The sequence below is a fragment of the Castor canadensis genome, chromosome 13 (genome assembly GCF_047511655.1).
Source record: "Castor canadensis chromosome 13, mCasCan1.hap1v2, whole genome shotgun sequence".
In the NCBI taxonomy this organism is placed as follows: Eukaryota; Metazoa; Chordata; class Mammalia; order Rodentia; family Castoridae; genus Castor; species Castor canadensis.
In genome coordinates, this window is record NC_133398.1 from 55,369,660 (window position 1) to 55,384,788 (window position 15,129).

The 15,129-nt window shown below is 39.0% G+C and overlaps 1 protein-coding gene across 22 annotated transcripts in view; it reads left to right on the forward strand.

Moving 5' to 3' along the window:
• Positions 1-14,736, forward strand: part of Bnc2 (basonuclin zinc finger protein 2) — a 420,512-nt gene extending 405,776 nt beyond the window's left edge. For 18 of the 22 annotated variants that reach the window (XM_074051774.1, XM_074051768.1, XM_074051763.1 and 15 more), the window contains one exon: positions 5,030-14,736. In XM_074051774.1, the coding sequence (XP_073907875.1) occupies positions 5,030-5,690 (661 nt within the window). In that variant the 3' untranslated portion in view covers positions 5,691-14,736. Of the gene's footprint in view, positions 1-3,436; positions 3,471-5,029 lie in introns of all 22 variants that reach the window. The other 4 variants (XM_074051778.1, XM_074051785.1, XM_074051766.1 and 1 more) reach the window with 3 other exon arrangements.
• Positions 14,737-15,129: the final 393 nt, after the last annotated feature.

Below are 15,129 nucleotides of genomic sequence, written 5' to 3' on the forward strand. Positions count from 1 at the left end.
GGACAGTATTATTTGAGAAATTTGGGTATGTGTGTGTTAGGTGTCAAGAGTCAAGCAGAAAAATAAAGGCAACAACTGATCCAAAGTGGAGCCTCAATTCCATTTTGTCCAAAGCATTATAATTTCAAATGTTTTTATTTCAATTCACTAAATTTAGATTGGCTCAAAACTGATTAAGAATTAAGAGTTAGGTGTTAGATATATCATGTAGCATGTAGCTTGATTCACTGTTAAGTTTCCAACTGAGTCTAATTTTCTAACTTGGTTAAGAGACTTTTTCTTTAAAAAAAATGTTCTCTCTTTGTATCTCAAAGCCATATTTAAAAAATCAAAACCACCTTTCTTTTAAATAAATCATATTTTGTTTTTCATTTTCATTTTTTGTGAAACTGCATTAGCTTAAATGGGACATTTGAACAAGTGGGGAAAAGAGACATGAGAAAAGAAGAGTTCAAAGCAGGGCATGCCTTTCCTGCCCAAAGGGCTCCTGGGTTTACTTGACTACATTGGATGCATTTCATGTCTTCTGTGGCTTCATGGTAAAGTTTTCATCAAAGGAACAGAATAGTCCAGTAACACTCAGCATTCCAAATAAGCAAGAAGTACTTTGGGTTTTGACACCTTCTCCCAATCCAAAACTTCATTACTTTTTCCTTTTTGTTACTTCTTCCTTTTGGTGTTCTTAGTTTTAAGAGGCTTTTGGTAAATTCACAGTATGGAAAGCATACAGAAGTTCAGATGAAACGTTTGTAATTCCAAGTATAGCCCAGGTTAGAGAGCTTTGCATTCCCTCATTTCGTACTTTCCCCATACCATGCTAGGGTATTTTATACATTGCTGTTACCAGTGTCTTTTCTCAAGTACTCCTTACATCCTTCTACCTTGGGATTGTTTTCTTCCTTTCTGCAATGTATTTTGGGAGGGGGAAAGCCTTACTCAAATTTCATGTATTTTACTGATTGAAGGCAAATAAATGTACTTTTAAATCTCCCCTATGTGTATGTGCATAGTATTCTTCTTGATCTATGGGACACACAGGTTGAATTAGGTTTAGTTTGTGTTCATGAATGTAACCTTCTTGGGGCTAAATTTGAGCCACTGTGTTAATCCTTACCTTTCTACCTACGAACCCACTTCTTCTCTCCATCCCAGTCATCCTCTTTCTTTCCCGTTTTGTGTAAGAGAATTTGCTTCCACATGTCTGCATTATCTACCTGGCCAGAGCAAGTAGAAACAGCTTTCATATTGCTTATAACAACTTCTAATTCAGTCTAGATTTTGGTTAATCGTTATTTTTCCTTCTTTCCCGAAGAAAAATATTACAAAAACTAAATTTATTTCTAGAAAAAAACATCTCAAAGCTCAAGATTTTGAGTTTTGGAGAATTCAAAAATTGGTTGCTTTGTGGGCTTCTTTTTCCACTAGTTCCATCCAGCAGCCTCCTGTCCAGTTGGGTCCTCTGATTGCCAAGACTGTCTGGCCTTTCCATTTTAGGATCCTCTTCTCTCTGTATATCATTGTCAGTAGTTCTTTCTGTGTCTTTTTCATCTCCTCCTCACTTCTTCAGTTTTGCAGACCCAAATAAAGTTGTGATATTCCTTAAATTGTCGTTAACTCTAGGTCTTTGTATCTCATGAGGACAGTAATTTATCACAGTTAATGGTTGGAACGGGCTGATCAGAGAGTCCAACAAGGGTTGGGGGCATGGCTCAAGTGGCAGAGCACCTGTCTAGCAAGTGTAAGGCCCTAAGTTCAAATCCTAGTACTGCCAAAAAATAAAAGAAATTACCTTCTGAGCCTTTCAAGTTAGTTATCTGAGCACTCCCTCTGGATTTGCATATTCCCTCATGAAAGAATGAGGGGAAGAAAAACAATTTCTTTGGGGGTATAGCTCAGTGGTAGAACATTTGACTGCAGAGAGTCCAACAATAGGTCTTTGTTAAAACCAAGTGTTGCTTTTTGTCCATTCTGTGGAGACTGCACCCTAACCTCTGACAAACAGCATCAGTACTAGCTACTTCTGCTTTCCTTCTTTCTGTCCCGGTAACACTGTGCGACCAAGTCCACTGTTGTGAGAATGAACCAGCAGGCTTTCTACAGCCCATTCTCACCCCAACTTCAAGTGTTTTGCATATGGCATTTAGGAAGATTATTAAACAAAAATGAAATAGATTAATAAATGAACATAAAAGAATCAATTCTTTTGAACTGTGGTTGCATAATGGAAATCGACTACCATGAATGAACCCATGCACTGAAGTTATGGACAGCAGAGCTAATGCACTGCCATGAGTTCATCTTTATTATTGCATTACACCTGAATCAATTGATAAAGTAGCTTTTTTTTTAAGGGAGGGATGGCACTTAATTGAATAAAAGTCAATGTAATTATATTAGCAGAGGCCAACAGTACTGCTGACAGCGGAAAAGGGACACTGGTGAGCAGAGTGCCAGAGCTGGTCTACACATTTCTGCACATCGTTTGGTTGACAGATATTGAGGGCTGGTACATCATCTAATTAGATTACAGATTTCTACTGCTGTAAGTGAGAAATGAAGAGAAAAATCTCTTCCTGGTAACATATCAGTGGAAATGTGTAATTTCACAAGTCATTTTAGGGGAAAGGTGTCCATCTGGGTGATCAGTGTGTCCTTTTGTCAATGTTAATTTATTCTTCCTTATTCACTGTGTCTTGATGTGACTGCTGTGTGTCTGGCTGCTGTTTTCTCAGCAGTGAACCTAGGAAGTGGTAACTGCAGATGTGTGAGAAACAACACAGAGTTCTAGATTATAGTCATGGCAAAATATGTGTTGTGAAATTAAGAAAAGGAGGAGGGTATTAAAAATAATGAATTGGGGATAGGATTTCATGAGCTCCTTATACTTGAAAGATTATTTTATCAATAGAGTAATAGTACAGAGTGTAACTGTGTTTCCACATTCTCGTTATAACCCTGGTAGTGTCGTCCCCACATGTCATAGCAAAGACTTCACAGTAGGCATTTCCTGCACTCTGTTTAGCAACCTGCACTTGGAGTCATCTGCCATCTGACTCCACAGAAACACAATGACTGTGTCAAAGCATGGACCGTGGGGACAATTTCAGTTTGTCACTCACATCCCCACACACTGCATGCATCTGTTTGGAGCTCATTTATGGATGATGATGATGATGCTGTGAGTTTGGTTTATCTTAATTTGATTTATGATTTTTGGATTATGCAGCTGATCTGAAAATCATCAAGACAGCCTATGGGATGATCGCTTATGACAGAAAATAATTTTGTGATCAGAACAGTTTAAATCCCTATTTTATTGTTTAAGTTTTTTTAAAACCAGATGTCTAGAATGTGAATTTGTTTTCTCTCTCTCTCTTTCTCCCTCTCTCTCTCTCTCTCTGTCTCTCATTCTTGCTTTCTTTTGTGATCGATTTAGCAAAAGATTAGAAAGCTGATCTTATTGTCACAAGGTAAGCTCAGCCTTCCCAAGTGCAGTGTGGAGAGGGCTGCCACCCCTCTGCCCCTTCAACCAGAGTGCTATCTATTGTCTTGTGTGGAAAGGTGGAGAGGCTTCTCCCACCTTTCTTGTCTCTGAGGCACATACCTCTCACCCATCTCTAGGAAATATTAACTATGCTTGTCACCAAATGGTGTCACCAAATGTGACTCATTTTGGTCTTCCATACTTTTTAATTAGAACCAAGGGGTCTGTTGAACTTTATACTGGCCATTTATGTCCATTCTATTACCACAATTACTTCTCTGAGAGCTTCCACTAGTATTGGGAAGCTTTATTTCCCTGTGTATTTATCAGTTTATTTTTGGAAGGGTATCATTCAATTTAGATATTTGTCAAACATCTGAACCTTTGCAGGTGGAGAGAGGTATATGCCCAAGGGCACTTTAAAAATCAATGGGGGATGTAAATACAAAAGCTATGTTTTTCAGATAAATAATAACATATCAGGCTTTGTAAATCATGACATCCCTATAGATGCTCTGGGACAAATCCTTTTTTTTGTTTTTGTTTTTGTTTTTTTAATACAAGCAAAGCACTCAGTGAATAGAGTGAAAGTTTTGCTTGTCTAAGAAGTATGGGTTCTGGTTTTTTAAACAGAGGGACCTGTATATCATTGTTGTGCTTGATTTTTTTTTTTTTTGTACTTACTGTGTTTTAATTTTGTCTTTTTGGGTTTTTTCTGTTGTTTTGTGTGCTTTTTTTCTTTTTAAGGGTGGGTGGATTGTACTTGAAAAATAATTTGTCTTTCAGCTTTTCTTTCAAAGAATTAAACTTTAAAGTAGAATTATTTGATGAAAATATTTCAACACAAAAATGCAGCAACTTCTGAAAAATAGATGTATTTTGCTATTAGACTTAACCAGCATCCCATGTCATTCTGAGAAAAGAGATTTACTAAAGACAGTCTTTAATTCTATTTTAAGTCACTGATCTATTAAGCCTATTTGTTTCTTAAACCTGGCAGTGTAGGATAATGAGGAAGATGTCATTATTTTTTTAGGTTAAACCTAAATTATAATCTATATCATTTACTTTTTTTAAAAGCAGATCTTTTTTAATACCTCTAAATGCAGTGTTTACTGTATTTAAAGGGTATTTTTTGCTTTGATTTAAATTATTTAGGTAAGCAGAAAGTTTCCATTCTTTTGTCCTATTTAATGTATACTCTAAAATTTCTGCCCTGAGGTCCTCTGTGGCTGATACTGCATAGTAACACTAGTAGAGTAGTCATTGAGAAAGGGTGCATGAGCTTGCATTCATCCTACCATTGAAATTTACTCATAAAAGTTACATTAATGGAAAGTTCTCCTTACTGCACCTCCCATTACCACCACTTACTCTCAGATCCCAAGGATGTAAGGGAATGCTTGCTTTTGTAATGGCATAATTAGGAGTGAATCTGTTTATTTGATGCTTAATGAAAGGTGAATCCATTTTAAAATGCTCTTCTTTTTCTCACCCCTCCCACTCCTTGTACACCTACCCCCCCCCTTCCTCTTATTTTCCTAGACACAGTGCCAACATAAATCTGCATCGTAAACTGTTGACCAAAGAACTCGATGACATGGGCCTGGACTCATCGCAGCCCTCCCTTAGCAAGGACCTCCGGGATGAATTTTTGGTGAAGATCTATGGTGCCCAGCACCCCCTGGGGCTCGATGTCAGAGAAGATACCTCCTCTCCCGCAGGGACTGAAGACTCCCACCTGAACGGGTATGGGAGAGGCATGGCGGAGGACTACATGGTCCTTGACCTGAGCACCACCTCCAGCCTTCAGTCCAGCAGCAGCATCCATTCCTCCAGAGAATCCGATGCAGGCAGCGACGAGGGGATTCTTCTGGACGACATTGACGGGGCGAGTGACAGTGGGGAGTCGGCACACAAGGCTGAGGTCCCTGCCCTCCCTGGCAGCCTAGGGGCTGAAGTTTCAGGATCTCTTATGTTCAGCAGCTTGTCTGGGAGCAATGGTGGGATCATGTGCAACATTTGCCACAAAATGTACAGCAACAAGGGGACCCTGAGGGTGCACTACAAAACTGTGCATTTGCGAGAGATGCACAAGTGCAAAGTTCCCGGTTGCAATATGATGTTTTCCTCTGTGCGAAGCCGAAATCGGCACAGTCAGAACCCTAATCTCCACAAAAACATTCCCTTCACTTCAATAGATTAGTCCCAGAACGGACACTACAAATGCCAGCTCTCACCAGATGGCCTCCATGTTTGAACTGCCATAGTCAGTCAGTGTGCGATCCGTGTGTGTGTGTGTGTGTGTGTGTGTGTGTGTGTACACGCATACGTATGCCTCTGTGTCTGCACGTGGGCACACACACATGTTCTTTTCTTTAGATAAAAACTATAAACACTAGGTGCTTTTGAATTTTTTTTCTCTTTCCTTTATAGTTTTGGGAGAGGGGTGGGATCTTTAATTTGGGGGTGAAAACAGAGTACCCCTTTAAACATACACACATAAAGCGTACAACTAGCCCCAATTTTGATAGAGTAATTCTTGGTCTTTTCCAAAGAGACAATTTGTTGTACCCATGACTGTTGCCTGCAAAAAAAAGAAAAAAGAAAAAAAAAGGAACTTAAAATTGTCTTTTGTGAACTTTTAAGATTTTGAGAGAATCTTCAATTAAAGCATGGCAGATTCACCTGTAAATATTTAGCCTTGAGAGGCCAATGATGTAAAACAATTGTATTGATGGTTGTTTAACTCTTTTGTTTAATTTTGACAGTTACATCCAGCTGTTAGATATGCAGGAAAAGAATAGTTTGCTGGCTAGCTGTATTCATTTATGTTAGCATTAATGCACATTTTTTTTAAAAAAAATAACATGGTCTTGTTTTTACTACCTGTTAGATATAGTGGTAAAGAGGTGCTGGCATGCTTTACAGCACAGATCTGATTTTTAAAATGTCCTGTACTAGTACATAAATCCAGTCATGCACTTTTTCATACACTACAAGGGGATGTGTAATATCCATGCTTTTTTTTTATTCTTAAACTATTGCCATACTTCAGTAAGTGTCTTTAAAAAAAAATCCACTTGTTTAAAAATGGTCTGGTCAGTATAGGGCACAAATGCCAAACAAAAGTATTAGTGTTAACACAAAACTGCCAACTTTGCACAAGTTTCCAGAAAAGAAAATACAATTAGTCACTCAACATAACCACAGGCCAAATTGTCAGCCACCAGAAAACCGCTTTAAAAAAAAAAAAAAACACTTGGTGATTCTTTCAAGTGCTGAATGTTATTAGAGTCAACATTGCATCCTTCTTGCTTATATGTTAAGTTACATAAAAGGAAAACGAAATTATGTGGTGTGAAACAGCAAGGCATTTCTTCTTCAGAGGCAGGATAATATTTCAGGATACAAAAAGCCCAAATTACTCACTATGGAACAAAGATGAATACAGTACAAGAGTTAAACACTCATTTCCAAGCCCCTAACCTTCTAACCCTTATCATTTGAAAAGAAAGCAAAGGTGAACTGGGTTGGTGTGTCATATGGCTGTATAGCCACCTCACTTGTAAATTCTGCAATAGCGCTGCAATTCAGGCCTGTTTGACAGACAAATCAAAGCCAGTTTACAGCAGCAGTACTTGGAAGCTCTGAAAACACGTGCTGAACTTGAATTGAGCAACACTCCTTTTTGAAAAGCAGAGGAAGGGGGGTTAAGGTAGGATCTGTCTGTGCAGTGTTTTGTGTTTCCCCACACGAATTTGTCAGAGAGAAATGAAAGCAAGCCTGAAACCAAGCAATTGAGAGTGAGAAAGGGGAAAAGACTCCGCTCCAAACCTTTTTTGTTTTGTTTTGTTTTGTTTCCGATGTTTACACATGTTGCCTGTGCTGGTTAACCACATCGGCAGCCTCAGCTACCACACATACTGACTAAATGATGATATTTACTCAAGTTCAGTCTGCAGCCAAACCATCAGGGTGTGCATTGCCGACTATTTTGTCTTTTTGTTTTTTTCCTTTTTTTTTTTTTGTGGGGGGAGAGAGTTAAACAAGTAATATTTTGTCACACAGTACATAATACAAAGAATGTATTTCTTTTCTACATTTAATGGCCTCAAACATTTCTCCCATCAGTCTAAAAGTTAGAAATACCCCTTTCAACTTTTCATGTCATTTCCATTTTTCATGTTTTGTAATTATTTTTTTCTGTGTTCACATCAGCATCTACTTCCGTTAAATTTGCCAAAGGAAACTATTGATATGTTTCTGTTATTATTCCTGTAGGAGTTATTGTACCTCACAGTATTTATTGTTTCCAAAAGAATAAGCATCATTCCTTGGGGGGGGTGTCTAGTATTTTTATTTGTGAAAATTTCAGAAACAGTAGATTCTTAAAAGATAAGCTATAAATATCTAGAAGCTTTATCTTTCAACTCCTTCCGAGGATGCTATGGGGTTCATTTGATTCTTCTTTTGTTCTACAGTGAGGAAAGACCAAAAGTATTTGCAGTACAAAAGAAACTATATCAAACACTATGTCTGTTAAATGACAAATGTTTACGGTAAAAAGCTGAGGAATTAGTAATAACCATTTTTTTTGTTTTGTTTTCTTGTACCTTTGAATTCCCTAAAGTCGTCATTGCTTTATTTTGGTGTTGTGTTAAATTGAATAGACAGAGATGTTTTCCTTTGTTTTATACCATATAAGACTGTACAGTATGTTTGTGAAAGATTGAACTAGAATAATGAACATTTGTTTGCAAACATTTTGGTCCTCTTAGCATTCTCTGTGTTGCGCTATTGGCCCATTACCAAATGAGTAGATTCAAAAAGAATGCACAAATATTTTTAGTATCCCAACAAATTATGCAAACTCTAGCATTGAGAGTGTATATAGACTAAATTATGCCTAGTTTTATGAAAAAAAATAATATAAAATTTTATTTCAGTAACTCTTTAAAAGTTACACTCCTAGTGTGATATGAAAACTCATCTGTACAAAATCAGTGTTATCTGTTTAATATCGAGTACGAGGTCAGGTGGTCCTAGTGAGTGAATTACATGGCTGTCAGGAGGTCACATCGGCAAATGAACTAGACATTGAACAAGTGTTTTGTTACTTGCCACAAACCAAGCTAAGGTCTATAGCTGGTTAGAAGAAAAAGTCCAGAAGTGATGAGAGTTCTAGAAATAGAATTTCTCTTGCTTGGAAGCATGAATGCAAAAACCTAGTTATCGTCAGAGAGATGGCAATGAGTCCTGGGCAGCTGGCACTTTTTATGTATGTCTACTTTTGTGCCTCAAGTGCCCAGTTGTGATGGTGGCCTTCTAAACAAGTAAATAACACTTTCCAGTATAAAGCCTATTTACTTAAGAGGGGCAAGGGGAATGGAGGGGTGTAGTGCATAAAATGTACAATTCTCATGGTCCCACAGTGTTGCTTGTTCTTGGGTGTACCTGCGTGCAGTGTTTTGACTTAACTGTGTTTCCCTTGAAGATGAGAGTTCCCAAGGCTTATGTGCAAAAGGAATGGATAAAGGAATGTGCTGAGTTCTTCAACTTTTCCCATTCCTACTCATTTATTTTTCCATGGGAGTTTCTTGATGTTAAAATTTCTCTCTAGCTGTATCCATTTCATGCTAGCTGAAAATTAATAGGGATATTATAGACTTTTGTCCATGTAGTTTACCTCTTTTGATTGACTTTAGCCAGAATTTTATCACAGGTACAATATTAGATAACATTACTGTGCATGCGCTCTAGCTGATGTTGAAGCTTACTGTTTTCATCATTTTTAAACTATGTTTTTGTAAATATCAGAAAGGCTCAGTCCACTTCGGGGAATATCTGCATGCTATGGAAATGGAAGAAAGAGCAAGAAACAAGATAAATAATAAGGAATTGGGTTTTTATTCTGCTAGTAATTGTATTTAAATAAGCCAGCCCATGTAACTCATTCCAGGTCTTAGCGCAGCTGCCCTTTTCAGCCTGGTGCTGTTTTTTAGGTTTAAGATATGTTTTTTTTGGTTTTCCTTCTCAATATGACAATTTTTTTGGTAATGTCACAAGGTTGCCATTGTCTTTGTACTGTGATTTCTTTGGGTATGAATTCCAGACTCTTCCAGTAAGAGAAGGATGGCACTTAAATGGTGAACAGCCCCATCAGCCTACACATTGCTCTTAAAAAAGAAAAATTTCTGAATATCTGGTCATTTTACTAAGGAGAACTGTGTACTAGGTTCCCAGCCAGTAAAATGTGACCTTTTCTTCCCTTATTCCGTACACACCCTACATGTGTGCCAAGAAAACTAAAACATGAAGTTAGTAACCAGAGTGGGGTGGATCTGCTGCTAACCGCTAACAGCTTCACCTGAGCAGTCCTAACTCTACTGGATCTGTCTGCTAGCATTGGGTTAGGTTGACTTACAGAGTGAAAAGAATCCAACTGTCCTAAGACACGCTGCAACCATTGTCATCCAGGAGAGACTTTCATCCAAGGGACATACCCTGTTCTTAAGAGCTGCTCTTAAAATTATGACAAATTGTATTTTGAACAGAATCACTTAACCTTTTCCCAAATTGAAAGTATTTAAATTAGGGGGTTTTATTTTGCCATCTCATATTTTTTGTTGTTTTTAACAGAAGGAATCTAAATGAGTAAGGAGGGCAGTAAGAGGCAGGTGCCAAAAAGATGAGTTCTTTCCTCAAAAGAGTGTTACCAAGTTAGAAGGTTGCTTCCTGCAAAAGAAATAGGTAAAGCACTGGGAAATGTTTGCCCAAGAATCTGCTATGGCTCTGCCTGGCAGTGGGTGACAGGATATCCATGCTGTGTCCTGCAGAGGTCCCCAGGACCAGGTGAGTCACTGAACAAATCTAGGGAAGGGACAAGGAAAGTAAGGACAGCTGTGTGGAACAGCAGACATTGTTTAAGGGTCATTAGAGCCAACAAGGGCAGCTGGGGGGGGTCTTTGCTTTTATATTGTTTTTGAGTGAGAATTGATGCTAGAGTTCTTTTAGGAGCAAAAAGATGCAAGCGTCATCTAGGTTGCAGAAAAGGCTAGTGGTGAAACCCTTACTCATGATGAGTGGAGAAGTAGCTCTGAGCAGGACCAGCATGCACCTGTCCCTTCTGCCAGCATTGCCCTGTTCATCACTGTAGCAACACCCAAGACATGATAGTAATACCATTTGGCTAACAATCTCTTGATCAATACAGGAGCCCAGTTACTCTCCTACAAGGGATAGAAAAAACTTCTATTTTCATATTTTCCCTCAGCTAAGCCATGCTTGCTCCTGTTACTATTGGGACCATATTTGATCTGCCCCAGGCTCGTTTCTGAATTTCCCATGGTTTCAGAGTTTCTCACCATAAAGGTAATTGTCCAGTGGTATTACATAAATCCTGATGTAAAGCTGACCACTGAGTCATCTGCCCTCACTTGCCCACACACCCATCCTGCCTTATGTCCTTTCATCTCCATTCTTACCCATATCTTGCACAAAGTGATTTTTTATAATCATTCTGCAAAAACTGGATGTCAAATACTGTCTCTTTGGCATTTGTTGAAAAATCCAAATGCCTAATAACAGCATTTTTGTAAGTATACTGAATTGTATCGGCATTATTCATTATAATACTACATATATTTTTGAAACAACACACTATAGTTGTCATAAAACTATTCTTCTCTGCTAAAGTGTTGTAAATTCATTTGACCTTTAATACAGGGGTAAAAAACCTCTTTTATATAGGGTATCAGGACAAGGTTTAGTTCATAACAAATAGTGGACCATTACAAAAGAAGGAAGAAAAAAAAAAAAGCCAAGGCTGAGCAGTGAGAAGCTTCAGCTCAATTCCACCTCATATCTTTCTAATAACTTACTTGTCACTTTATTACCTTCCAGTAATGTGAACACTGCTGACAAGACTGTCACACTAACAACAGACAACACCCTCTCTGCTTCAGCCCCAGCTCTCCTGGCTACTTATTGCCCTGGCCCTGAAGGGACACAAACTAATAGTGTGCTTTCCAGTTCAGCACTTGGCCATGAAATATAAAGGGATGCGTAATTGCCTGTTTATCCCTTGTGAAGGAGAAATTGAGTACAAGGGCTAGGCTTTCCCACTGAGTTCCCTGATGTGCACACAATCTCAATCTCTCTCTCCCTCTCTCTCTCCCTCTCTCTCTCTCTCTCTCTCTTTCTCTCTCTTTCTCTCCCCCTCCTTTACCCTCTTTCCAACATAGTGGCACATATGCATACCCACTGTCTTTGGGAAGCCCTAGGCTGCCTATCTATGCCCTCTCCAGCTATTAAGTGGACAATAACAAGATGACTTCTTCCATAAAGGGTCAGTAGAGAGGGGCTGTCTATGACAGCCTTCTCTACTTTGGAAACTGAAGTATTACAATTCTGTGCCCATCCATTTGGGGAGCACTGGGTGTGGCTCTGTAATTAGAGCAAATTTCCCTGCAAATCACTGGCGTAAGTAGGATAAAATTGCTCCATATTCTGTAAGGAAGGAATTAAAATGTTTTTCTTCCCTTTCAAAAAGTGCACCTGTTAAAAACAAATTGGTTGTACATGATTTAAAAAAATTTTTTTAGTCTTTGGCATCACACCAGGATTTTAACTTTAATTATTAAAACAAGGACTACCATACATGTAAAAGGTAAATTCTCCACTTGGGAGAGTCTGGGGAAATACAAGTACAGTGAGCTTTACAAAATAGAGTGACAGGAGGACCAGAGGTAAAAGGAAATATACACAAAAATGTTTTATTCCAGAATATTTTGAACCCAAGTAATGTGTTGGCATTGGCTGCTATGTCTGTATACTGAAGTACTTAAATGATGGCTGAAAAAGGGACTAGTTAGTGACTGAGTGAAATTCCAGATCTATGTGCTTTCCTTGTACAGGTAGGGGACATGATGCATGCTTCCAACTTTTGGCAGCAGTTCCTTCAGAAAATAGTTGGCCCCTGCTGCAAACAGTCACATTTCAAAGAAGATAAGAGCCAACCAAATAAGACACATGGAGATACTATCTTCAGGGTGGACTTTTACAAGGAAAGAAAAGCAGCAAATTCAGTGATGGACAGCACAACAGGTCTACATGTTGACAAACCTGTGCTAAATAATTTCGCAAACCAGTCTGAGGACTAGAAAGAAACGCACTTTGAGCAAGGACCTTGGGTCAGAGAAAAGGCAGTTTGTTGATTTGGTGTTTAAGTTCTCCAGAATGTATATATTACGATCATTTATCAAACATCTCCGTAGAATCTTAATTAAAAACTCAGTTGCCAAAATTGCACGAATTCTAGCTGACACTATTTTTCTCCCCCTGACTTACCAGGAATGCTTAAGGACATAGCTTTCTTTTAAGGAATCTTCAAAGGGAAGGAAGAGCAGAAAAGGTTATTTTAAGAAAAATGGGGAGAAGTAGTATAAACGTATATTTCTCGAAGAGACAGAATCTAAGTGCTATACAAAGATTTTATAAGGCTTCCTGTTGCCAAATGTGATGTTGAAATAATGCACAGCTAACATGGCAAACATCAATTATTAACCAGCTCTGCCCACTTCTGTTACGGAATGTGGGGGCAGAGAGGTGACTCTGGGGAGACCCTGGGTGTGTGAGAGAGCTCCACTCATCTGGCCCTGGAAATGTTTTCAAAACGAAGGAGAAAGTCAACCCCCTTTGTAGTCCTCCATCCCCTCCTAAGCAAGGTGAACCGACCTGGCACTGTCTGGGTAGACACTTGCTGCCTGCCTCTTCCACACTAGGAGACAAAGCAACCCCCACACTCCTGAATCAGTGGTGTAGCCTGTGAGAAGCATTGATTCATGCGGTATGATGCTCTTGAACTCCCAGACAATGTGCTGAGTTTGTAGGTTCACTTGAGATGTATAAACCAAGGCTGACTGTTTTGTTTAATCTAGTACTCAATTTGGAGCATTTTTGCATGTCTTTGTACAGAGTAATCCATTCCTCTCATTGCCTATCTTAATCTCCCCTGACTTTCCCGTTACCTTACTCCTGCCCTTTGCACCTCTGATCTCACCCACTCCCCTCAAAACACAGATAAATTTTTTCTGAAGCAAGAAGGTAGAACACCCCCTCCTCCATCCTGGTTTTAACCACTTTGGAAACGTGTGTGATGGACCCTGCCTAGGGTTTACATAACGTGAATGAAGTGGATGAGACGTTCTATCGTATGTTAACCTGATATGACTATCTAAGACTTATAATATATGGTGTACTTGCTTTCCTGTGCAAACTTTGGTTCTACCACTGTGCAGAGAGTCTTACCGTTTTCCTACCAGTGCCAGTATGAAAAGTGCAGGAAAGCAGCATGTGGGTACGTGGGCATCAGAAGAGTGAGAAAGGCTGAGTAACTGGGAAGAGACTTTGGTCTGAAGCTACCTGGACTTCTCGTGTGCTGCCCAATTAACAGTATGAGGGTGATTAAGACACTAGTGGGCAGTTCTGTGTGAGGCCATGTCCCTATTGCTTCCCTCCACCCTGCCCAGCTCATTCTAAGAAGCCCTTGCTGCTTTTCTGCTTCCTCCTAGGTGCGGCTCTGAGAAAATTCTGTTCTCCCCGCTGACTGACAGTAGAATGGTCCTGAGACTTAGTAGGATCCCACAAATGGCTGGGAGAACACAGATTTCTTACTCATCCTAAACCAACAAAAACAGTTGACTCAACCTACATATTTGACAGCAAAAATGGCCAAAGGGAATTGAAATAACCTTGAGGACAAAGAATTTTTACCCAGATACATTCTCTCCCTCCCCCAGAGTTTAGGGGTTTGGCCTTTTCATTTTTATCATTCTTGTCTGCATCAAACCAGTCTCTTCTGCTAAGCCTGAGGCAGAACCAAAGTCTGTACCACAAAAGGTAACCACATCAAGGGTGGGGACGGCTTGCATCACCCTGATCTAATAATCATGACGTCGGTAGCTTCATAAATTCTGTATGTACTTTGATCAAGGGTTTTGTTTTTGTTTTGTTTCGTTTTGCTATTTGGTTTGTTTTTACTAGTAGTCTAAGGTAATTAAAAATTTTTATTTGATATTTTCTTTGTTGTATTTTCTGTACTATAACTGTCTACAGTATGTCTTTTGCATAAAATGCATAAGGGTTTGGGGATGTAAATGGAATTTTATTCATATTTTGTCCAAATACCTCTTGTAATTTGTATCAAAATTCTTGTACAATTTTTATATTAAAGATTTATCAGTCACTGATTACTTCTTATCTTTTTGATTCAAAGAAACTTCTACGACTCCTGTAGACCTTTACTAATACACCAACCCTTGGGCAAATTCACTCTATTTCAGTGTACTTTTTGGCTAACTCAGAATAGTCTTCTCTTTGAGCTGAATCTAATAATTAACAGACTTCTTGGGAAGACCACCTCATCTTTTGCTTAGATGGCAGAGCTGGGCCAGAGCCACAAAGATCCAAGCCAATCCCTATAGAGCCCAGCAAACGCTGTACAGAGGCTGTCCTCAGCTAACTAACTCTTTGGGGATTCCTTTTTTTGTGTTTTTCCAGAATACCTCTCCCCAAAGACTTTGCCCTCACTTTTTTGATGAAAGGAAGACTAAAGAAAACTTAGTGTCTTTGCAACTTAGCTT